General features: G+C 39.9%; 1 protein-coding gene across 1 annotated transcript in view; it reads right to left on the bottom strand.

Moving 5' to 3' along the window:
• The window catches only part of luzp2 (leucine zipper protein 2), a 124,276-nt gene that overhangs the window by 94,046 nt on the left and 3,443 nt on the right, over window positions 1-26,787 (bottom strand). The window contains exon 6 of the mRNA XM_028595879.1: window positions 25,957-26,167. Within this exon, the coding sequence (XP_028451680.1) occupies window positions 25,957-26,167 (211 nt within the window). The remainder of the gene's footprint in view (window positions 1-25,956; window positions 26,168-26,787) is intronic.

Below are 26,787 nucleotides of genomic sequence, written 5' to 3'. Positions count from 1 at the left end.
TTTCTGTCAGTAGCTGGGGTGCAACCATAGACTGTAAATATTATGGCTGCAACTTATGGTTATTTTTAATCAATTAAATGTTTAGTCTATGGAATGTAACAATAGTTACAAGCTATAAAGACAAGCACATTTTCATGCACTTTCAGTAGAGCAAAAATGATTTCAATATGATTTATTATTTTTAGTAGTGGCTCTAAACCTGCTAGCATTTACAGCACTTCTCAGTAGTTCGTGAAATGGTCACGTTATTTAATCTATGGATTCGTGTACAAGGACACGTTTTTCTAATTTCTTTTGTGTTGGTGAGGACGATTTTTAGGTTGGTTGGGGTAGTGGATGGGTCAAACAACGCAGGACTTTCACCCCGGAGACCGGAGTTTGCGTCCCGGCGTAAAACCCAACCGTCCCGTTGTTGTGTCGTGTGTGTGTGTGTGTGTGGGTGTGTGTGTGTGTGATATTGTATTGTTAAGTAGTAAGTAGTTTTTTGACGTAAGAAAGAAATTTCTTAAGTTTACTGCATAAAACGCATTCATTCTAATTGGGCTCACTCATGGAACATGCTCCATGCTACAATTATTGATTATTAATTTAGATTCCAAGTGTGGTTCATTTTTTAACAGTGATATACAGCCTTTTAGAGAGAATTTCATACATTTAAAAAAAAAAAAGACCCAAGGTAGACTGTCTTCTCAGGAAGAACAACAGCATCAGTCCGTTTCTCACTTTAAACGACAATAATTTTTTTACAGCCTGATCAAATCATATCCTAACTTTAACTACGTGTTTACTGTATCACTGTAACATGATACATGTCGGACCGGATTAGAACGCAAATTTTGGTTCCTCACGTTACTTGAAGGTGTCGACATAATTGTGACATATCACTGTCATAATTATGACATGACACTGTCATGAACGTGTCATAAACGTTATAAACAAGTCATAAACGTTTATGACTTCTGTCATTAAGTGTTATTCAGTTTTTGTCATGACAAGATGACATTGTTTGGGTTATCTTGATTATGACAACTTGACATTAATCAAAGTGACATTACCAGAAGTTGTCTTGGTCATGACAAGTTGATATCAAATTTGTTTGGGATGTCTTTGTAATGACAACTTGACATTAACCAGGATGACATTACCAGAGGATGTCTTTGTCATGACAACTTGACATAATGTCATCCTGTTTAATGTCAAGTTGTCTTAATAAGGACACTCCAAAGAAATGTAATATCAAGTTGTCATGAAAAATACATCTTCTGGTAATGTCATCCTGGTTAATGTCAAGTCATAAACATCTATGACTTATTTATAACGTTTATGTCATGTGTCATGTCACGATTATGTTGATACATTCAAGTAAAGTGTTACCTTAGTTAGATAGTGTTACTGGTTTGTGCCAATCTAAGGGCATTTACACAAGGGAAACTTCCCCAATTTTGCCACTCAAATTCTTTTTTTTTTTTTTTTTTTGCTGTTGTTGGCAGTATGACACAGCATTTGAAAATGATGTTGTATAATGTCTTCTGTGACGAAGCTAAAGGGTGATTTTTGCATCGGTATCTGACACTGAGAGCCAATGACCAAGCATTAGTATTTGACGCGTTGGAAATGAGAACGGGTTGAAATGTTGAAATGTTATTTATATTGCTTATCATATCTCCCAATTCTACCACACATATTTTGCTTTACTGAGTTGGAAATGAGCCATGGTCTTTAACACCCACATGTATACCACCCTTCATGGGTTTTGTGCTTACTATTTTAATAAAAACACTTATGTTGGAATAAGATGTTATAACCTTTTGTCTTTCCCAAAAGCCTATCTTGTGTACTACAGAAAGTTTAGCATTTTCATTCCTCCTCTCTTACAAATCTTATTAACAGTGCGGTTTTTGAGCTCAGAAAAGCACTGTCTCTGGTGGATATTTGTTTGGGTATGTTGTCTCTGATGTTGCTGGTTGTCCACAAATCATCCTCAGGCAAAGAAAGGAACCTACACACAAGTTTCAGGACTGTGATTTTGTACACTTACAAGCTGCAAGCAGTTTTTAGTCTGACCTCAACAGCAGATTTGACATTGCTTGAGCGGGTAATTGAGCAATCTGAGTTTACAGGCTTTTTACAGAGGACAGTCATTTATTGATTTCTTATAATTCATCAAATCTTTGGAATTAATTCAATGCTTATTTACATAAAACTGTATTTTTGAGACTCTCAGAAAGTAAAGCACTTCATTCTACCTTGAGGGGTACAACGGCTTGACACTGGGAGAGTACCCTCGATGGTACAGCTGTTGTATCTTTGGCATTGACTTGGGAACATATATGTAGCTTTTTTTGCCCTCGAAAAGGTACACCAAGTTACCTTGAAGTCCAATAATTAGCCCTGGGGGGTACATTAATGTACATTGTACCATGGGGGACAGTTATAAACTCCTACTAGACCCCTATATCTGACAGTGTTGATTAGGTAACACATTATAATACTTAAGTAAGTCTGGCACAGAAAAACAGTAAGTGTATAAGATCCTGCCAGTTTTAAGATATGAGTAGAGAGCCATTTATAACATTTAATTAGATAATACTAGATTAGGCCAGGTTGGAGATATAATCCCTCCACCTAGTCCTGGGTCTTCCCCGAGGCCTCCTCCCAGCTGGACGTGCCTGGAACACTTCCCCAGGGGGCATCCTTACCAGATGCCCGAACCACCTCAACTGGCTCCTTTCGACGCAAAGGAGCAGCGGCTCTACTCCGAGCTCCTCACGGATGACTGAGCTTCTCACCCTATCTCTAAGGGAGACGCCAGCCACTCTCCTGAGGAAACCCATTTCAGCCGCTTGTACCCTGGATCTCGTTCTTTCGGTCATGACCCAGCCTTCATGACCATAGGTGAGGGTAGGAACGAAAACTGACCGGTAGATCGAGAGCTTTGCCTTCTGGCTCAGCTCTCTTTTCGTCACAACGGTGCGATAAATTGAATGTAATACCGCTCCCGCTGCGCCGATTCTCCGACCAATCTCCCGCTCCATTGTCACCTCACTTGCGAACAAAACCCCAAGGTACTTGAACTCCTTCACTTGGGGTAAGGACTCATTCCCTACCTGGAGTAGGCACTCCATCGGTTTCCTACTGAGAACCATGGCCTCAGATTTAGAGGTGCTGATCCTCATCCCAACTGCTTCACACTCGGCTGCAAACCGATCTAGTGAGTGCTACGCCTTGATATCCTGTCCATAAATGTTACAAACAGGATTGGTGACAAAGCGCAGCCCTGGCGGAGGCCAACCCTCCTTTTCCAGCACCTTGGAGTAGACTTTACCAGGGAGGCTGAGAAGTGTGATACTCCTGTAATTGGCACACACCTTCTGGTCCCCCTTTTTAAAAAGGGGAACCACCACCCCGGTCTGCCACTCCTTTGGCACCGTCCCAGACTTCCACGCAATGTTGAAGAGGCGTGTCAACCAGGACAGCCCCTCCACACCCAGAGCCTTGAGCATTTCTGGACGGATCTCATCAATCCCTGGGGCTTTGCCACTGTGGAGTTGTTTAACCTGCGCCTGGGAAATTGACAATGATCCCCCATCATCCTCCAGCTCTGCCTCTAACATAGAGGGCGTATTAGTCGGATTCAGGAGTTCCTCAAAGTGCTCCTTCCACCGCCCTATTACCTCCTCAGTTGAGGTCAACAGTGTCCCATCCTTACTGTACACAGCTTGGATGGTTCCCCGCTTCCCCCTCCTGAGGTGGCGAACAGTTTTCCAGAAGCACCTTGGTGCTGACCGAAAGTCCTTCTCCATGTCTTCTCCAAACTTCTCCCACACCCGCTGCTTTGCCTTTTTCACGGCAGAGGCTGCAGCCCTTTGGGCCCTTCGGTACTCTGCAACCGCCTCCGGAGTCCTCTGGGATAACATATCCCGGAAAGACTCCTTCTTCAGTCGGACGGCTTCCCTGACCACCGTTGTCCACCACGGTGTTCGTGGGTTACCGCCCCTTGAGGCACCTAAGACCACAGCTCCTCGCCGCAGCTTCAGCAAGGGAAACTTTGAACATTGTCCACTCAGGTTCAATGTCCCCAGCCTCCACAGGGATGCATGAAAAGCTCCGCCGGAGGTGTGAGTTGAAAGTCTGTCGGACAGGCGCCTCCTCCAGACGTTCCTAATTTACCAGCACTACCCGTTTGGGCTTACCAGGTCTGTCCAGAGTCTTCCCCCACCCCCTGACCCAACTTACCACCAGATGGTGATCAGTTGACAGCTCCGCCCCTCTCTTCACCCGAGTGTTCAAAACACACGGCCTCAGATCAGATGAAACGATTATAAAATCGATCATTGACCTTTGGCCTAGGGTGCTCTGGTACCAAGTACACTTATGAGCATCCCTATGTTCGAACATGGTGTTTGTTATAGACAATCCATGACTAGCACAGAAGTCCAACAACAAACAACCACTCTGGTTTAGATCAGGGAGGCCGTTCCTCCCAATCACGCCTCTCCATGTGTCTCCATCATTGCCCACGTGCGTGTTGAAGTCCCCCAGCAGAACAATGGAGTCCCCCACTGGAGCCCCATGCAGGACTCCAGTCAAGGTCTCCAAGAAGGCTGAATACTCCGAACTCCTGTTTGGTGCATATGCACAAACAACAGTCAGAGTTTTCCCCCCCACAACCCGCAGGCGTAGGGAGGCAACCCTCTCATCCACCGGGGTAAACTCCAACGTAGCGGTGCTCAGCCGGGGGCTTGTGAGTATCCCCACACCCGCCCGGCGCCTCACACCCTGGGCAACTCCGGAGAAGAAAAGAGTCCAACCCCTATCCAGGAGTATGGTTCCAGAACCGAGACTATGCGTAGAGGTAAGCCCCACCAGATCTAACCGGTAGCGCTCCGCCTCCTGCACCAGTTCCGGCTCCTTCCCCCACAGAGAGGTGACGTTCCACGTCCCCAGAGCCAGCGTCTGCTGCCCGGGTCTGGTCTGTCGAGGCCCTTGACCTTCACTGCCACCCGTGTGACAACGCACCCGACCCCAGCGGTTCCTCCCACAGGTGGTGGGCCCATGGGCTGGAGAGATGGGAGCCACGTAGCTTTTTCGGGCTGTGCCCGGCCGGGCTCCGTGGCAAACCCGGCCACCAGGTGCTCGCCGACGAGCCCGCCATCCGGGCCTGGCTCCAGACGGGGGCCCCGGGCTTCCTCCGGGCAGGGTCACTCCATCTCTACCTCGTTTATTCATTGGGGTTTTTGAACCATTCTTTGTCTGGCCCCTCACCTGAGACCACTTTTCCTTGGGAGACCCTACCAGGAGCACACTGCTCCAGACAACACAGCCCTCAGGTTCACAGAGACACACAAACCTCTCCACCACGATAGTGATGGTTCACATTGATCACAGTAAAACGGATGACATAGAGAAACTATCATCACTATCGTCAAGCAACTCGTTTTTCAAGTAGGACAAATCATATCAAGAATATATCAGTAGCCTAAAGTGGCTCTTAACTTCTAACTTGAACCATCTCTTGTATATAATAATTATGCTATAAACTATGTCATAGGATCAAGCAGATTTCAGGTGATGGCGAGAATGATGACAGGGTTTCAGAACGTTTGAAGTGTGTCTTTAATGCACAGCTGTGTGCTTTTGCTTTGCAGGGACTCAGAAGGGGAAGCACCATGCTGCCACCTGTTAACACCAAAGGGTTGCATATACAAGTGGTTTTATAAATAAGAGAAACTTTTGTTTCATTATTGCATTAATTGAGCCACTACAGTCAGACAAACTTTTAGCAGCAGAGCACTCATGTCCTCAAACTCCAAAGTGATGTAAGTGAGTACAGCGTTATTCTAACCTGCTAGGCAGAAATAAAACTTAAATTGCTGTAAAGCAATTATCTAACATGAAAAAATATAAAAATAGTCTAATTTGCGTGACTTTCATATAATCCAATTTGTGTTTAAGTAACATCGTGTTCACAACACAATCTGTGGCTCCCTCAAATGTGTGTGACTATAATACTGCCTGGTGGTGATTGTTTGCACAAAGTGTTTCTCTCACACAGGGCTCTTGGGAGTCTGCACAGTTTAAAGAGTGCATAGGGGGCGGCTGTGGCTCATGAAGTGGAGTGGTCATCTACCAATCGGAAGGTTGATCCAGTGGTTCGATCCCTGGGCCCCTGCAGTCTACTGTACATGTTGAAGTGTCCTGGGGCAAGATCCCTAACCCCAATGTGTGTAAATGTTTACCTGATGAGCAGGTGCAGCTAAGGCTGAGTAGGTTTTGTTACTAAAGCTTCAAGATACAGTATAGTGAACGTGAACAAGTGTAAGGAAGCAATCAAGACGAGCCAACCACTAGAATTACTGCTGGATCAGTGCATTAAACACAGTGTGCAAAATTATAACATGGGTTGATAAGATATTTGCCTGCTGGAAATAATCAATTTCTCAATGGGAGTCATGATGGCTGTATAATTGCAAATAGCATTTCCCCATTAATCATATTAAAAAGGATGAGCAGGTGGCACCTTGAATGGTAGCTACTAGGTGTGTGTGTGTGTGTGTGTGTGTGTGTGGGTTGAATGGTTCCTATAGTTTAGTGTGCTTTGGCTGAATCTCACTTCCCTTATTTGATAACTCCTCACTTCTCTGTTCTCGTTTGAAGTGGAAGTTGTTCTGGCCTTCCTTCGTGAAGGCCGTCTCAAAGCTCTTATTCCTGCCCCGAGGAGCGAGCATCAAAGAGAGATCTAAAAGGAGCTATGAGCGAGGATACACAAGAGCAGCCTTCCCGTAAGCCGTGCAGCTGAAAGCCGTTGCTAACTCCGCCCATACTGCTGACGTTTAAGGGAAGTGAGAATTAGCCATAGTGTCGTTGCTAAGACTAGAAAAGCATTATGTATGAATGCAGTCCATTCACCATTTCCAATTAAAAAAGACGTCAGAAGCGCACAGTCTCATTAATGTGCTGAAGGATGAGGTCCTGTTTGATGAGCGTGATGACAGACAGCAGCATGCTGATAGAGGCATTCAGGTCAGAGGGACAACCTTGATTTCAACATGTAAACAACAGCCACAGATCACCTTCAACAAATGCAATTTCCTAGGGACCAGACACATCATTCTTGTAGGTGAAAACAGATTATTGTGACAAACATGACCAAAAGCGCCTTTTGATCAAAGCCATGTTGAGCAAAATCCTATCTAAACTGACAGTAGAATAAGACACATTTAATGTGTTGATAGATTACATGGTAGAGGCAGAGAGTCTCTCCTTAATCTGCATGGATTTCGTATCAAATTTATAATTACTCTTATTAGCATATTTAGTATAAAATTCAACTCTAATCTGCAGGTCATTTAGATCGCTTTTCATGAACTATGCCACATTGTGCTACACTGAAACCAAAATTATCTGTCATGCCTGCAAATACCACCAATCTAAAAAAAGACTGAAGTTTAATAGAGGTCTTCACCCTCAGTTGAAGAGAAATTGTGTGGCTATATATGGCCTTGCTCAAGAGTGACAGGAAAACCATTGAAAAATATGATTTTATTCTAGCCCTGCTTAGATAATTATCCAGCCATATGATATGTTCCTTCATTAGACAATGCCATCATTGCCGAAAATCATTTGAGGACAAGCTTCAAACAGCATATTATAGAGCTACTTATTATTCATTAATTAATTTTATTTATTTTTTCCAGAAAAATTTAATACGGGGAATTGAATGGACCTAAATATTCTCACTAAATAAATACAGGCGAGTTGAGTCGTATACAATTTCTTTGAAGAGTAAATAAAAATCCAGCATTAACATTTTTGTGAAGTTTTTCTCTTCATATTGTCGGTTATACTAATGTTTTCTCTGGGAAAAATTACCAACATTTAATGAAACACTACTGAAAGTCATGTGAGTGTGGATATGGGTTTTTTCAGTCAGAAACAATAATCAAGTCTACGCTGAAATACAAATCCAATGGTTGCTTTCAGGCAGACATTTGCAGGTAGCTTCTAAAAGCATATCTGTTTATTGTGCTGTTTCAGAGAAACAGTTAGTCAAACAGTTTGCTTCTATGCTTCCTGGCTCCTGGCCTCTTAAGCTTTGCCATCTGTTAACATGCTTAATGTGCTGGATTGTCTTTCAGCTTGACCCTGTCTCAAAACACATTTCTGCATTGAAAAGGCATCCATCTCTTTGTGGTGTACTGTGCTGGCTCAGTATCTTTTTCACTTGAGTAAAGCTGCAATGGAAGGTTTCTCAAATAGCCTGTCTGATGAAGAAACTACTACTTGATTATTTTTGTTAGGGGGTGGGGGGGGGAGGGTGGTGGTGGTAGCCACTTTACCCCAAGGCATGCGGCAATTTGAAATGGGTTCATCATTCATTTCTCAAATCTTCTGTTACAGCCCGACTTGTCCATGAATATTAATAGCATAAAAAAATAGTCATATCTTGCAGCTAAACGATGAAAATGCAATTTTAGTGATTATTTGCATAACAGTGAGGTAAGATATGGGCATCATGTGCTGTCTTTAACTGGGCATGAAACAGGATTATACAGATTTATTTCTAAATGGAAAGATTATGGTCACGCTTATTTGCTGGATTAGATTTACCAGCGTAAACCCACCCATCGTATGATTACTTTAGGTGTTCAAGTGTTTACTCACAAAAAAAAACTTTACAGATTTAATTTAAATCTAGTGAATATTTATAAAATGTACAATATTTCCCTTTGAAATGTGGCATTGTAAAAGTACTATGAAGCAGCAAAGAATGGATAAGTGCTTTAAAACTATTAATGCTTGAGTAAATATACTTTGACACTGCCGACCTCTGCTCTTAAAGCTACATTGTGTAAGAATTTCTCCTATCTAGCGGTGAAATTGTATATGACAACCAACTGAATATTACTTTCTAGCCCTTCCTCCTACGGTGGCCGAACCCGAAATTAGCTCTCTCCATCCAACCTGGTCTCACGGAAGTTCGTGTAAATGTCCACGTTATTGTTAATCTATTGATACGTGTTCTGAATGACAGAATGACTGAATGGCAGATTCTACACTTATGAGAATACTTTGATTAGTTGGTGGAAGTAATTACACATGAATGAGTACGTATTTGTGAAAGAACAAAGGGGGTTTTGCTAAGAATCAACTGAAAAAAATACACAATGAAGGTTTAAGGGTTATTACAATGTTTTGTAATAAACTTGAAAATTCCAAAATAAATTTTGACAGTGTACCTACTTCTTGATGCACATCCCAATAGCACTGGCTAACAGTAAATCTGCTGTTTGACATATCCTGAAAAGAGACGAAAACACGGCATACAGTAAAGAGTCTCCATGATAGGAGGAGGAGTTTGTGTTTGACTATTCTGAATTTTTGAGAAACTCTATTCAATTGCCGATTGCTGCTATTGCAGCACATTGGCACACTGAAAAATAATTCATTCTGAGGGGAACATGAATGCCTGTTCAGTACCAAATGCCCTGGTAATCCTTTCATTGTTTTAGATTTTTAACTCAACACCACAAATGTGAACCTCTTGGTGGCGCTAGAGGGAAAGTCAGGGATTCACCAAAGTCATTTGGACACACTGAAAACCATGAATGGCTGTACAACATTTTGTCCAAATCCAGCAGTTATCCTGAGAAAATAAAATTTTTGATTTTTAAAATCAATTCAAGTTAACGGTGTTCCCGAGTTAAAAGCTTCAAAGTTACCTTAAGGCATAGCTGCTTTAATGGTCCCATGATGACAAATTATTCAACGAATAATAAAATAATAACATTCAAAATGCATTATGCATATTCAACTATCTGCACAAATATGGCACTTTAGCGTTGTGCACTAACCTTTAAAGGGCAGGGGTGAAGTTAGGTTCTTGACTGCCTCGGCAGATCAGTAGCCCAAAGTGCCGGCCATGTACTGTACATGCAATAACATCTTGGATATAAATCCTGTCTGGGACCTTTGCTGCATGTCAAGCCCTTTGTCTCCCATCTTTTTATCTCTCTTCACTGTGAACTGTATAAAAGAGCAGGAAAGTCATAAACACGGGCCCTTAAAAGGGCATTCATCAAGAAATGCTAGAGGGGTCCGAGGCCATGAATCTCCCCCATGAGACGTTTTTTTGCAAATCTGTTTTCAGAGTGAGTTTTGCACGGCAATATGCAGATGTCCTTTAAAAGGAGAGGTGATACATCTAAACTCACATAATTACTATTTATGAACTATTTAATATTAATCAAAATGTCCAGGTATTAAATGAAGTGCACGAAACTAAACTTTTATACAACAAACAAATTAGACTGCAGTATCTCCTTTGGTTCCTTCATCGTGTTCAATCAAGTAAGAAATTGGATAGGTGATAGGTGTCGGCTTGGGCTTAATTTTTCCTAATAGTTTCCTCAGCGCACACTGCATGAAAACGGAACGGAAGAACTTGTCCAGTCACTTAATGGAGAGGATGAAAACATCTCTGTACCCTTTAAATGCTCACCACTTAACTAATATAGGCTCTTGAAGTAAGGTGCACTGAGGTTGAATAGCCGGTATATACACACTGTATAGTGGCACTGCTTAAAGGTTCTTTCAGACTTATTATGTCTTTTACCCTATAGCTCTTCTAACAATCAATGTCAGCAATGCCCTCACAGAGAAGGGTCTCAGGGACTAACCTATGGATATGGAGCTTTAGAAATGATGAGGGAGGTTACAGTGGCTGCATCAATAGTTGTAACATGTCTCTTCAGGTTAACATATTAAAGAAGACCAAACAAGAAGCGAAATGGTATTTTTATGACAAATGAATGTACCAGAAATATAGGAATTAGGTTCTCAAACCTTGACTGTTAAGGCTCATGCACACCTTCAATATCTTGTGGACAGGTGCATAGGAGAAAATGTCAACAGGTGACAGAAAAGAAAATCCAATCACAATGTCCTATTTACTAATAAACATTTATTTAGAAATACAAAGTTTGGTCCTTAGACCCTCATCAGATAAAACAGGTTCTCAAACCCGAATTACAAAGTAAGTCGTTGTTGGTGCAACTCATGAGCGTTTTAATATCTTTTTTGTTTTACTTGGTGAAGGTTATTGAAAGATTGCTTTCACTGCCAGCTTTGAAAGTAGACAAGACAAACTCCAATTCTCATGTGGAAGACTCACACACCAAACTATCCACGTTTACCTCCTCCCCAAGACTTTTTTGCAATGGTATGGCATATTCACACGTATACTGTTAAGATAGTATAGTCTAATAGTATAATTAATGTATAATAGTCTCACTTTGACAGACCCTTCTCCACAGTGCTGCGATGGAAGGTCGTGGCGAGTCCACACAGCGCTCCGGGATGGGAGAAAAACGTGCTCTGGTTTATTGGCATTTCTTTAAACCAATCACAATCATCATGGGCGGTGCTAAGCTCCGCACAGAGCCTCGGTGCCTTTGCAAAATAGCCTCGGGAAGGAACTTGTTTTGGTAGAACATGTGTACGTTCAAAAGTTGTTTTAGCCGTGCAACAGAAAACTGAGATTGGACAGATAGTCTAGCTAGCTGTCTGGATTTACCCTGCAGAGATCTGAGGAGCGGTTAACCATAGTCCTCATAAATCGTCCGACATTTAAAGGTCCCATGACATGGTGCTCTTTGGATGCTTTTATATAGGCCTCAGTGGTCCCCTAATACTGTATCTGAAGTCTCTTTCCCGAAATTCAGCCTTGGTGCAGAATTACAGCCACTACAGCCAGTCCCACAATGAGCTTTACTTAGGATGTGCCATTTCTGTGTCTGTAGCTATTGAGGAGGAGAGAGGGGGGGCAAGGTGGAGAGGGGGGGCAAGGTGGAGGGGGGGGTGCGGCCTTGACCAACTGCCACTTTGCTCGTTTGAAAGCCATGATGTCTCTCTCTCATGGGTGGGCCAAATTCTCTGGGCGGGCAAAGCAGGTGTTTATGAGGTCAAAGGAGCAAGATTCCAGATTGGCCCATCTGAGCTTTCATTTTTTCAAAGGCAGAGCAGGATACCAGGGCTCGGTTTACACCTATCGCCATTTCTAGCCACTGGGGGACCATAGGCATGCTGGGGGAACGCAGATTAATGTTAGAAAACCTCATAAAGTGAAATTTACATGCCAAAATTCCAACACAAAGAAAGTGGAAGGTAATGGACATCCGGCCGAAAGGAAGGACATCCAACAGAATTTCTAGCGGCGACGGAGCAATCCCGGAAGTGGAACATCGTGGATATAGACTTAGAGTATAATGACTTGGTTTCTAATTTTCTAATTACAAACAGCTGTCAACCTTTGTTTTACGGTGTACCTAATATAACCGTGCTGCCTTTTCACATCGTGTAATTTTCTTGCATTTCTCATTTAGTTCACCCCATTGGATGGTAACCTCCCGATCATCATTCTAACCAAGCACACAGATGAAAGCTAAAACAACTTGAGGAAATTGCAAGCAAAGCTCTTTCAAAAGTATTTTGTTCAATAACACAGTCAACACCAAAAGTAACACCAAGTATGAACAAGTCAAGCCAGTTTCAACACTCAGTGCTGTCACTGACATGTTCAAAGCTTATCCATCCTCTTCAGTGACATTAATTAACTGAGCATGGACTGGCAGTAGATAATCTTTTGCACTTGGAGTGTGAGCAAGTTCAGAGAAGAAAATGAGAGGCTCAAGAGAGGCTGTGTGATAAAAAAAAAGGGGGTTGTAGTGCATTTAACAAACAGCAGACACTGTCTAATAAACAGATTCATAACAATTGTTTTCAGGGCGAATCCCAAGAGATGTTCTTCTTATTTGTAAGGAAGCAATCTGACATAAGAACATTTATTTTGACATTGAAGCATCTGTTGAACATGTTATGAAAGCTGATGTAAGGCTTACATATGCAAGTGAGAGCTCTTTTTGATTTCAATTTGGTTTAACATTCATGAATGGTAATGTGTGAATTACACTAGATTGTTGGCATGATTCATAACATCCTTGAACACCACGTTCCCTGAGAAGCAGAAACCTAAAGGAAGTTTTGGCTTTGTCCATTTTAAGTGGTCGAATCATTCATCTTGAATGCGCCATTGTGAGAAAATGCGTTACGTTCTTTAGAAATCTTGCTAACCTTAAATAAATGTTGTCCGTTTATACATTACGCATTGGGAAGATTTTTTTACTTTCAGGTTTTACTTTGAAGGTTTTTATCCACTTCAAATGAAGGGTCAGTTCACCAACAAACACATGCAGTATATTTGCTTGGTATCTACTGTAGCCATGTAGTCAACATTTTAGTCTGGAATTATTTCTCCAGTAGAAAATTCTGTGTGCAGGTGTTGTTGACATCAAGCCAATGAAGCCATAACCTTGTTTTAACATAAAAGGCACCAATGCAGTTCATTAAATGCCATGTATAAGCCATGACAGCAGAAACAATGAGCACAAATGCTGGTTGTGCGATACAGAATCACTGTGAATCAGCGACAATGACTTTTATCAAGATGGAATTGATTTAAACTGTCATCTTACTTTGGAGACCCGTACAATGTGCTTCTGAATAGTAATAAATGTGACGTATGTTTGATGAGCCCCATTTTTCCTCTGAAATTGGACAAATGGAGGAAAAATTGCTGGGCACGAGAGACAATTTAATCACAGACAAGTCTTTAATGATGTCTCATCTGCATTTCTCAATTTGAGCGTGGCCAAAAATAGATCACTGTCCAGACTTTGTTGAAATGAGTCACGTTAAATGGCGGTGAGACAATCACTTACTGTATCTAAGGCCTACGTGTCTCTTTTACAAATGTCTCATTTATATGTTAATCATAACCCCAGTTATGATTAAATGACAATTTCCTGTATGAACAAAGCAAATACTATCTAAGGGGATTTGTAATTTTTTTTTTTTATTCTGAGTTATCTTTTTATGGAAACAGATTAAGGTGTTTATCAGGGTTTGGTTTTGTTTTAATGGCAGTGGAGACGAGTGGGCTCATAATAAGAACAATTAATAATAACAACAACAACAAAATGAACTACAACAACAATCAAATTAACAATATACCTATTCTGCTGAAACAGTGAATTAGCTGATCAAATAAAAGGTAGATGAGTAATCGTTTAAGTCATTTATCAGGAAATAAGCTTCATAAATATAAGGAGTTGCTACGTTTCTCAGTTTAAATATTTTGGGGTATGAAGTGTTGGTCAGACACAACAAGTGATTTGATGTCATTTTGGGCTTCAAAATGGTGTCATGGGCGTTTAAAAAAAACAAAAACATTTTCAAAATAATGAATCAATAAAAAATAATTGACAGATTACCCAGTAATGAAAATAATCAGAAACTGCAGCCCTGAATAATAACAAATTATCAATGAACACATTCATACACACATATTGACTGTAAAACTATAAAACCTGTATTGCATTCTCATGTGGAATCATGTTACTAAAACTAAAGTCATAATGATTTGAATTGCAAATATTAGAATAATACAGTCCCATTATACGTATGAACTAATTAATGAGAACTAAAATTCAAAAACAAAATCCCAAGGACTCCGCCTGTTGCTGCCATGTCATCTTATCATCTGCTGCTGGATGATATTTGCATAATACAGGCATGCTATTTTAATGTCATGTGCAATATTAGGCACTATGTGCATATATAGTGTTATGTTCCCCAGAGAGCAGCCTGCACTGCTAAAGGTTGGGGCAGAGGCTCGGTTTTCCACTTCAGATATTGGCTGAGCCAGTGAGAACGCTGAGGCTCTTTTGCCACTTCTACTCCACAAAGACCATTACAATTTGGGTAAATTCTGCTGGGAGACTCAAGAGCACATGATCCTAAGCTGATGCCTCTGATGAAGTCAGACAGATAATGGCTAAAGCTCACACTACGTTGGGGTCAGAATGCCTTGTTTGTCGCTCTGGATTTTGCATTCTTCTCTCAACATGGCTCATGCTGTAAGCTCCTCACAGTGTCTCCACTTCATCACAAAGGGAGCGTAGGGAGTGCTGGCTTAGGCTCAACCCACCCACCATCCCTCCCTCGTGGCTCTCATGTCTCTTTATGTGAGTGTCAAAGTCAGAAGAATCTCTCATTCTTGTTTCTCTGGATCCTCAGTTCATTCATGACCTTTAAGATTAAAGACAAGCCACAAAGAGTTAGCTTCAGTCCACCAGTCCTTTTTCCCCTTATTTCTTCTGCTGGTTGGTCTTTGATTAAAGATTTAGAATAGCATTTGAAGGAGCTTCAAAGTGGTCTGATGTGCAAATGAAGCATTATGTGCTGATAAGTCAATCCTGAGAAATAGGTGTGACGAATAAAGGGAGGCTGGCTGATGCAGAAAGCTGTGATGGAAGAATGGCATATTCCCCTCTGGCAAGACAAAATCATTGCATACATTCCAGCAGATTTGTTTGTTGTTGTTGACTTGTTGAGTAATTAAGCATAAATGTGTCATACCGATCAGCTTTTCATAATCAAGAAACAACAAAGCTCTCATCAGTGTACCCAGCGCCACTTCCCGACTCAAGATTTTTTTTATTCACCTTGTGTTCATGAAAGTAACCCTATTGAAGTAGTAAAATTCTACAGGAAGCATAGAAATATCAATTTCACTTAGATTTCAGAGACTTTTGAAACACACAGTCAAATGTTTCTCTGAGTTTGCTGTCAAAAATGAATAATCCGTCTATAAATGTGTGCAAATAATTACACAAACTGTACCTCGGCTGCCGCATTAAAGCTGCACTAAAGGAATTTTTTGGCAAATGTCAGGTATGTTGTGTAGGTGTAGGTACTTTTTTTGTAGTACGATAAGAAATGAAATATTCCTTAAAGGAACACGCCGACTTATTGGGAATTTATTTTATTCACCGTAACCCCCAGAGTAAGACAAGTCGATACATACCCTTCTCATCTCCGTGCGTGCTGTAAACGCTGTCTGACGGTTCCAGCATTAGCTTAGCCCAGCACAGATCCTGCAGGTAACTGGTTCCAACTAGCCTACTGCTCCAAATTGTGACAAAAGTGACAAAATAACACCAACATGTTCCATGTTGTGATTTGTAGAGTCACAGCGTGTACAAAAAACAACGTAACATGAGACACAGCCGTCTTCTGACAGTAAACAAACCGGGAACTATATTCTCAGACAGGCTTGCTGCGAGCATATCACTCCGCCCAAGTACTATATTCTTCCACCTGAGAATATAGTTCCCGGTTTGTTTACAGTTAGAAGACGGCTGTGTCTTATGTTATGTTGTTTTTTGTACACGCTGTGACTTTCACCTCCAGGATCTGTGCTAGGATAAGCTAATGCTGGAGCCGTCAGACAGCGTTACAGCACGCACGGAGATGAGAAGGGTATGTATCAGCTTGTCTTACTCTGGGGGTCACGGTGAATAAGCAAAATTCCCAATAAGTCGGCGTGTTCCTTTAACTGTAAATGCGCAATCTCATTGGCTGATGCCAGTTTCTGACAACGTGATCAGTTCAGATTCGTCACGTGACGTGCTCTGACATTTCCGGGGGAGTTCAAAATGTTGAAAGAGGTGCGTCGAAAATCATCTCAGGGAAGACGAAAACCGTTGTCATTAGCAAGATGACACAGGGGATTACAAACTAAGACAGCAGATGGTAAAATGCCTTCACATAGTGTGTCGATGCGTAAACTGTTGTTCGGAAAACAGGAGTGTTCAGACAGCAGAGGTAATCAGAGCGCCACACAGCAGTGGCTGATAGTTCATGTAGCGCATTTGAATGAACTGATCGGTGGTTTCATTTCGCAGGGAGAGGGCTTAAAGTTAGCATTGTTCCGCAGAATCATGGGTTTTGTAGCAGTTAACTACAAGAGTGCAGTTTTTTGCAAATAAGATTACATTTTACATTACAATTACATTACACAACAGTTACATTTTTTGTATAATATAATTACTATACAATACTAAACAAATATGTAATGTTGGGGTCCTAAAGTGGTTGTGAGTCCCTCAGGCTGTGGCAGGCAGATCCATATTTAGCTGTCAGTGGAGCTGCTGTCCCCTCTCCTAGGAGAACTACCAGCTTCTTTTCTGTTGTTAACATTGGGAAGTTTAATTTTTTTTTACTATTTTTCCAAGGTGTAAATCTCTTAGTGAAGATACTTTTTCACAGTGGAGGAGGAAGTGCACTTCTGTCTGACCCAGTTGGTGGTCACCGAGCCTGTATTTAGTCAGGATCCATCTCTTCTTCGTATCTCTGATAGTGTGCAGATATAAAAATACTACTTTGTTTGCTTTCTCCAATATTTTAAATATTGATCTTTTGAATGATTCATAATTTGTTTTGTTCTGTTATGTTGTTATGAACCAGTGCTGATGGGAGCCTCCTTAGTTAGCTTCACCATTAGCTGACTGAGGGGACTGCACTTAAAATGCAAATGAGTGCCTCGATTCTGTTATATGGGCGCGGTGCCCAAACGTCTTTTTGGGGAAAAGTAAGCTTGAGGCAGCAGCAAGTATGGCCATCTCCACCTTCAATGAAGGTGCCTCTGCCATGCTCTCTGTTGTGGAGAAGTTGTGGCTTCAGAGCACAGTTATGACGGTCAATTCAATGAGAGAAACTGATATGCTCAGGATCTCGAAAGTTGAGGCCGTCACAACTGTCCGTACAAAATATAGGCGCAAGAGTCTGAGCACAGATAAAAAGGTGAAAAGGCATCAGCAGGAACTGGATGAGGGGAAAATTAGGCTGTAGACGGTATCTAGGCAAGGGTGGCAGTTCTACATGGGACCGTTTGTGTGTGAACACTGTTTTTTGCTGGGGTTCTGTTCAGTTGAAGGCCATAAATGCTGTGTTATAAGTTTTGATGTGATTTAGGTGGTTTGTATTGTTGTTGCTAATGATTTGATTTAAGATATTGGGTCTGAAAATAGTTGTTTCCACACAAAAATGGATACTTTCATGGCTGTTGACAGTATTTTCTGATCAATAGAGTGAGAAAAAGAGATATCCCAAATCCCCCCTGTAAAAACCTTTGACTCTAATATGTCAACAAAATGAAACAAGAATTTTGAATCTGACTTTATCCAATCTTCAGATTTCTCTTCTGGAAATATATGCAAATTAGCTCATATTTAATGAGATAATACCTTATTTGCATATTTAAACATTAACATTCTAAAAACTTGTAATACAAAAGATATTTGTCTTAATGTCAGTAATCAACTGGGGGAGTTTCATGGTGATATCTATCAGTCATTTCTTTTCTCCTATTCATCTGGGTTGTTTCCCCTTAAGTCAAAATGAAGGCAAATATTGACATCAGTTGAGGTGAAACGGTTTTTTATGTTGTTAAGCAATAAGAGTTAACATCTGTCATCAAGAGTAGAGTGAAAATGCAAACACAACACACCCACTTTCATTCGTTAAGCTTGTCATCTTAATTAATGTCTATTTTTTTGAACAGATGACCAGTCTGTAAGACTTGTCAATGAGCATTTCCCCGCCACTCTCTCCGTTGTAAGCCTACGCTTGGTTGTGAACGGTGATGCCTTCTCAGATTGAAAACCTGACACGGAATGATCATTCAAAATCACTAAGCTGAATGGTGGAGAAATTGCCAATGATAGTAGATAATACTGCTGTCAAAACATTGACTATTGAGTTTGTCTTCTCAGTAACTGTGAGACCTTGAGGAGAACTATTATAAGGAACATACTGTAATTCAAGTACTGCATGTATCAATTTGTATGATACCAGTATTGATACCCTGCCATGCTTTATGTATACATACACATACACATGTAAAAGTCACTCGAGGGACACAATTAAAAAATATCAGTCTGTAACTCATTAAAATACAATACAGTAACTATTTACCAAGAGCAGCAGGAAAATAATGGTTAACTGTGCAACATTTCAACAAAATATCAATGATGGTAATGCAAATCAATATTCAACTTAAGCTGGTATTACATGTCACATAATTAACTTTTTAGACCTTTCTATTTAAAGTTAGCCAAACATAGAAATGTATTACAATTTAAACTCTGCTGTTGTGTAGTTAATTTCATACAGATAGGTGGAGTGGTGTATAAATAATTCCCTCATTAATCAAAAATAATGTCCATAAAACACAGATTAAACAAGTTTCCTCTAATAAATATTTAGGCATCTATGTGGAGGCCGCAAGGTATCTATTGCAAGGCACATCAAGGCATTTACTTCCTTAGGTCATTTGATTTCCCAATCTATAATATATAGTTATGCAGTAGTGAATAGAAAATATATAATCTGTGAAATCTTAAAGCTAGACTGGCGAGACTGTTACTTGTCTGCTTAAAGACTGTGCATTAACTGCTTTAGTCAAGTTTATATAGTTTATATTTTCAAAGAATGTTGTCTCCAGCTGGTAATATGACATCAAAGCATCTCATATTTTATTTGAAAAATATCTGTTTTTGCCATCAAAGAGATTAGAGGAAAATATTCAGGGGAATTCTTTTGTTCATCTGTCTGTCAAACTGTTAAATCAGAGCTTGGGTTCTCAGGAGGCCTCAGTGTATCTGTAAAACTGAGCGATTCCATCGATTGCATTGCAGACTTATTCGTAAATTCTGTATAGTTGTTGGGTAAAATCTTGTGTTTTGTTATGTATGTAAAAAAAGTGCCAGTGTGGGGATGCAAGACAACTTTCAGAAAGATATCCTCATACTAAAGTGAAGTCAAATGTCACATCTGATTTTAACTTGTCAAACAAATAATGTATTATAAACAACAGTTCAAGTTCCACTGCCCAACACATTACATTTGATTTAGCTTTATGTGAAGTGACTTTCAAGCCAGTTGGCTTGTACAGCCACCCCCCCCCCACACACACACACACACACACACACACACACACACACACACACACACACACACACACACACACACACACACACACACACACACACACACACAGACACACACACACGGTGCATTTTACAGCAAACAACTCTGATGATAAAATGTTTTTTCTTTAATTTCTATATGCTCCTTAGCTCAAAGACAAAGTTAAAAAAGTTTTAAATACAGCCAACACTGATAATGACTGATGAATAGTAACATGTTGATGACAGTTTTTACAGAAAACTGTATAGGCAACATCAAACTGTCTACAGTAGGCATGACTAAGAAACCTGAAGTCAAAACATTTTCTAAATCAGGACTATGAGACTATAAGCCTGTCAACTTGTCTCCAAAGAGCGAGAGCAGTATGTTGCCAGCTCACCAGCGCTGCAATTTGTAAAGGAGTCTCAACGGAGAGTGGCAAATAGAAAGACAGAACAAAACAACATTCATGATTAATCCTTATTTAAAATTACATTGTCAGGTTCCACTGGTGGTAGTCAGTGTTTACCAGGAGAAAGAAAACAACACAGAACATCGTTATTAAAGTGGTAGGTGTCCAAGTCCATATTAAGCCTTCAGATGCTGAAGTCTTGTGCTAATCTATCCCTATATACACTACTGTATGTGATAGCGAATGTGTGCTCCTACACACTGCACCTCCTGTTTGTATGTTAAAGGCTGATGTAGAATATGAGAAAGACTCGCAGGAAGGATGTGATGATACAGATCAGAAGAAACTGATGACACTGTTGAGTTTGCACACATGAGAGAGTCCACACTCAGTTCAACAACAGCTAGTGATGTTAAACTCAAGAGTTTACTTTTACAACCAGTATGAATGCACTCATCTAACTTTGTGTCCTCTATGATTTCAAAACATCATCTCAGCGTAACTTCTGCTACAGAGTGCAATGCTTGCGCTCTCTTTTTCCTAAATTTTATTTATGTTTACCTCACTGTGTGGTACTTATTTGTATTTAAGGTAACAAACATCTGGTCCTATATAGTTTTTAAGGAAGCCAAATACTAGCTGCTCGATAAATAACAAACTGAGGATGTTCTTCCCCCAGACTTCAAGTTTGATTGTTGCTGTCTGAATTATTTAGCTGCCTATTTAGAATGAATATTTCATGTTATAAAGAACTAAAAACCATCTTGTGACGGGATCACACCAGCTGCGACGCTAAATGGGCCAAGGACGTAAAGTAGGGGAGATCCTTCCTTACTTCCCTTCTTCCAGCGCCCTTGCTCGGACCACACCCATTTTTGATCTGGGCCTTTATTTTGATGTCAACTACACATCCGTCAAGTTTTGTGACTGTAATCTGTAAAGAATGCTGGTTTAGTTACCAGTAAATATCGCATAGTATTTTTGCTGTGAATTGCCTATCCCTAATTGTAGCTTGATGAACCTCACCATTAGGCTCTCGGCTAATTGAGCATGTTGAAGAAGAGATTCATGTTTGGTCTCAGCTTCTTAATGGGATGCAACCCAGTGACCGTGGGACACAAAGAAGTCTCCTAGCCATTAATGGAGGATGCTTTGATAATCGCTTCTGTAAATGGGTGAGAAATTGATCGTGGTTTCAAACTACGTCTGTGCTCATTGCAAGAAAAGTGCTCTCATCTTGTTTCTGGCTGCTGTGATGGTTGTTCCCATACACTTTAAATGTCTCTGGATTTAAAGTAGTACTGAGTTTCATGAGAGGGTCAGCGGAAAGGTTTGTTTAGATGTCAATGCTCAAGTTGCAATGGATAATACCGGTATTCAGCCATCAGTGCAGCCTTGTAGTACACACAGTTACACACTAAGCCCTGTACATTTTTCATGATGTGAAGTATTACATTGATTTAAAGTTATTGCTGCAGCAAATGGTTTGCAAAAGTTGTTTCATAATGCATGACAGCACATGGCACAAAGTGATATTGTGAGGAGAGAATTTTCAGAGCCAACATGTTTTTTCGCTCTTTTAAAATAGATCTCGTACACGCTGATAGACAGTCTCCCCTGATGAAAGGTTATATGGTCTGCATTGCTAAAGTAAATACATTTTCTTGTGTTCACCATGTAATTTGCATGACTTTATACACACAAGCCAGCTCACAACTAACAGTGCAGACGTGAAAAATTAATGAGTTGCATAGATGACAAAAATAGGCTGAAACTCAAACAAAAAGGTCTTTTTATACCCTTAGTGTGCCAAAGACAATATTGTTTGGACAGCTGTACACGTCAGTGGCTAATTCAGAGCACGGTATAACATGACATGTAATTTGCAACACTACCAGATGATTTTAAAGAGACACACTAATGGATGCTTGCACAGGTGTTCATATCCATTTTATTAATTAAATACTAGACATTGCAACAGTGTAGCTGCCTGCTCGGATAAAAAACTAACCAAACGATTGGGCCCCTTAAGACGGTCTGAGCAGAGGACTGCTGGTTTGACTATTACACGTGTTCTGAGGTGGATACAGTTGACACAAAATTCAAATGTGCAACCTTGTGGTTGACCCTCATTTGGCCACCCCACCCACACCCACACCCACACCCAATTTCAGTCTGTCTCCGTCTTTCGGACCAATCTACCTCATTGAGTGATCGGTTTCCATTTACTAACCATTTGTGCAAATGTGCATTGCATCTTATCACAAAGTGTGACACAAGAGGGGATACTGTATCATTGCTCTGAACCAAATATGAAATTAAAAAGATCGTAATGAGGGACAGTTGGTATAGGAGAAATTCAGCTGTTAATTTACAGTAAAGTTTGCATTAAATCATGTTTACATGTGTCAGGTGATGGATTTCATAGCTAATTCCAGCAACAAGCCTTCAATGCTGCATGCTCACCGGATGAATGTACAATATTGCCTTTTGTCTTAATCACTGGAAACATGAAAGGCCAGCCATGCCAACAAACCTTCTTCAAAGACACAATTAGGAAATTCCTATAATGACAAACCCCTATAGGTGGATAAATCTGCAGAAACTATAAATATAATGGGAAGGCTGGAAAGGTTTGCTCAGCTGAATCACAGCTCAACGGAATGTGTATGATAAACAACATGCATGGAGCTGTGTTCATTTCTTATATTAATGGACTACAATGAGATCCAGACCATGCAGTCTTGCACATTTGTAACTTCAAGGGAGCTGACAAAAGGGTATGCATATAAACCCAAGGCAAGCTTTTCCGAGTCGGTTAGGTTTTTAAACTGCATGTGTAAAACGTGTTTTCATTCAATACTGAAAATGAATCTCCACACCAAAATGTTGCTGCAGCTGCGAGACACTGACCATTGGCCTTGTTGGCCAAAGTACACCCTTTCCATGTAGCAAAAGTATTAATATAATAAATTCTACATAATAAGGACTGATCTGAGTCTTGTAATACAATAGCAGACAACTAAAACAGGAAAAAAACAAAACAATGTCAATCATGACTGAATGCCTCTCCTATTGTGTGAGAGGTTAAAATGAGAGAGAGCCCACGTTGCATTAATCAAGCAGATAGCCCTGCCATGTTGCTGTTGACCAACCACACTTAGAGGAGCTCTGTTCTCTGCATGTCTGTATATCAGAAAGAGATAGTTTGTCATTTGCTAAAGAGAGGTGTAGGAACGTACTTACTCTGCAGCTGATTTGAAGATGCAGTGAAAAAGTTCAAACACCCACAGCGGTTTCTGTAATTTCCATTAACAGGATATCATTGGGATCCAAGAAGACAGTATGCGATACGATTCTTACAAAAAGCATCGATTAATACTTTTAATCATTTTTTTTTTATCTTGCTTCTCCCCTCCTGTGTAAATCTCATCATGTTTAAGTAGGTGTGTCTGTGTCATTTTTAATCTTCTATTAATATTAATAAGTGAACTGCCTAATTGCCCCCTGCGGACGCGCACGTACACACACACACACACACACACACACACACACAATGGATGTCAGTCAAAGGTACTTGAAATATTTGATAACAAAGTATTTTAGTATTTGCAGTTGTGCTTTAAATTACAAGGCTTTGTAAGCTCGCGGGTGTTCACTGTCAGACATCCATTTAATGATCACTTAAATGGGAGTGATCAACGGATTAATGGGACGTAGCCAGTAATCTACAACTAATGGTGCTATATCCATATACATATGTTTATTCACAAATTCATTTAATACAGACAAACGAAAAAAAGATTTCCTCAGGGAGTTTTCCAATGCATTACACGGTTTTCATCGGGATATGGGGGTCGGGTCAGTTACCATGGAGATGGCTCCATTGTCATCACTTGTCTGAAGTACCATTATGTAGGAGTTGATTTTCTTCCATTTCTTTTTCCAAGGTCAAGAGTTACTTTGAAATTACTGTTAAATTAATACAGACATTTTAAGATTGTCTGGAAATGCAGAGAGGTCGACTGAAGTTTCTACTGACTTTTTTTAAAAAATATTTTATGTGAGTTTTTATTAAAAAAGTACTGCTAATAAATAACTATTATCAAAATAATTGTGCCTCAAAACAGACACATTTTTTATAAATAAACTGAGATCTAAGACTATTAAAACATGTACTTGTAGATGTTTATCTTCTAAAAAGTTAGAAAACTGAATGTGTCAGAGTTCACACAATGCATGTGTAATTATGTGTCTCACCCTGGCTAGTTAACCTGCCATCTTATTATTATGCTGATGGCTAGGATTATGCATTTCCAGCTACTTAGGAGTTCATTTAAATAAGCCAATAAACAACTACTGTGTCCTTAAACTGCCTGCCAAACTGCTGTAGACAAACTGTACAGTAAATTACCCTGAAAGGGAAAAAAAGTGAAATCTAGATTAGTGCTAGTTATAGGCCTGTCAGCTGTGTGCATCCTTGCAAAAAAAAATGTAGTCCCTGAATGTGTTGTTCATTAGAAAAGATGTAGATTTAGACAACACTTAAGTAGATCTTTTTATATTGAGATAACAAAAGCTTTGGTAACACTTTATAATAATGGTACATGAATTATCATGAATTCATGCATGACTTCATGCATGAAAAAGCATGAATTCATTCATGTAGTACTTCATGAACTATCATTAATATACATGGATTTATAGTATTTCATGCATGACTTAATGCAGAAACAATAAGTTTATTAATGCATTAATTAAGGTATTTGAATCATCATGACTTCTGATTTATTAATGATGTTCATGTCTTCTTCATCAGGTAAATTTGTAGTTTAAGTGACAGAACTAAAAACTGTCCAGTCACAGAAGTGTACACATATTCTAATGAACTATAGTGTTGTAATCATGATTAACTAAACATTATTTCTTCATTACTTCATCATGTTTGTGGCCCCTGAAATAAAGTGCTGACCTGAACCAGTCACAGCAGTATACATATATTCTAATGAACTATAGTGTTGTAATCAAGACTAACTAAACATTACTTCTTCATTACTTCATCATGTTTGTGGCCCCTGAAATAAAGTGCTGACCTGGTACATCTTTAACATTGATAAATCTGATATGATCAATGGTGCCATAAAATTGAAATGTATTAAGAATTAAAGGAGTGGGTTTGCAAAATTATACTAAGGTCACTAGATTTACACAAAATACAGTATACTGCAGATGCACTTTTATAGTTGCTTTATTCACAACATAAGGCACTTAAACAGTAATGCCTTAGAACAATGCTCACCCAAGTAGAATATTTATGAATTTGACTTGTTACTAACTTCTTAGTGTCTGTAGACCTGAAAAGTCTTGACAAAAAAATAAAAAAACAGATACATGATCTGTAAGTGCAAAGTGCAAATGTTTACAAATAGTAAACATTCAAAAACAGCTTCAAGATGCAACTTAAATCCTACAAAAAACAACAGATACACAATTTTCAAAATTCACAAAAGTATTCAAAATTAGGTTGTAGGCCTATGATGTCCAATAATATGACAATCAAAAGTTGACCCTTTTATTTCTTGTAAATGTCCAGCAAGGATCCAGCTTCTTTTTTTTTTTGAATTGCTGAAGCTGTAGGCTCCTGCTCACAAAAGCCCTTACATGTTTCAGCAAACCTTTTGAGGCTGTCCTTTCTTTTAAAAGTAGACCTCAATGTCTTGTACAGCTCGTGGTTGGTAGCTGCAAGTTCAGCAATTGGTGCCTGATATACAATGGTATTCCGATCTACTCCAAGCCTTGCATAGGCTTCTGCTTTGCTGATGCCATCATTCCTCACCATCTCCAGCACCATGTTGTAACGCTGGATGGAGTGATCAGGGGTTTTCACTGCAAGACAAAAAAACACAAGTAGCATGATCAAATGAAACTTAAAACCCACCCTATTTGCTTTATCATCAGACCACTAGCTCTTAACACAGCAGTCAAACCTAGCACACTTAAATGCAAATTGTGCAGCAATAGTAACAATAATAAGGTAAAATGCAAACTGGAATCAGAGCTCTCTTAAGTTGCATTAGTAACGTTTCAACCCAACTCTTACTCAAGAAAACACTAGCAATGTACCCAAATCTGATTTTTCTAGTTGAGTCAAATCAGCCAGCACTTCAGGCCAATACCGTGAACACTGACCTTGAGACAATTACCCCCTTAAAACATTAAATGTCACTACAACCTCCCTGCAACCAAATATCCCACATAAATTCAAGGATAAAAATCAATGCTGCTAGCTGGCTTCTCATTTTTTTTTATTTTATCAGCTTCATCACCTTTAATTTCATGAATTACTACAAAATGAAACTCTTGAATGTTATCTGATAAAAGTGCATTGCAATGGCTTGTTCGCACGCTTACCAAAGATGTTTATTAGAATGAGAAATGCCACTTTGTACCAATGTATCATTTAAAAAGTTAGTAAGGACTGCACCTGTATTCTTTTGGGTGTCTCT

Source organism: Perca flavescens, chromosome 1, assembly GCF_004354835.1.
Source record: "Perca flavescens isolate YP-PL-M2 chromosome 1, PFLA_1.0, whole genome shotgun sequence".
In the NCBI taxonomy this organism is placed as follows: domain Eukaryota; kingdom Metazoa; phylum Chordata; class Actinopteri; order Perciformes; family Percidae; genus Perca; species Perca flavescens.
This window is presented reverse-complemented; position numbering and strand designations above follow the sequence as displayed.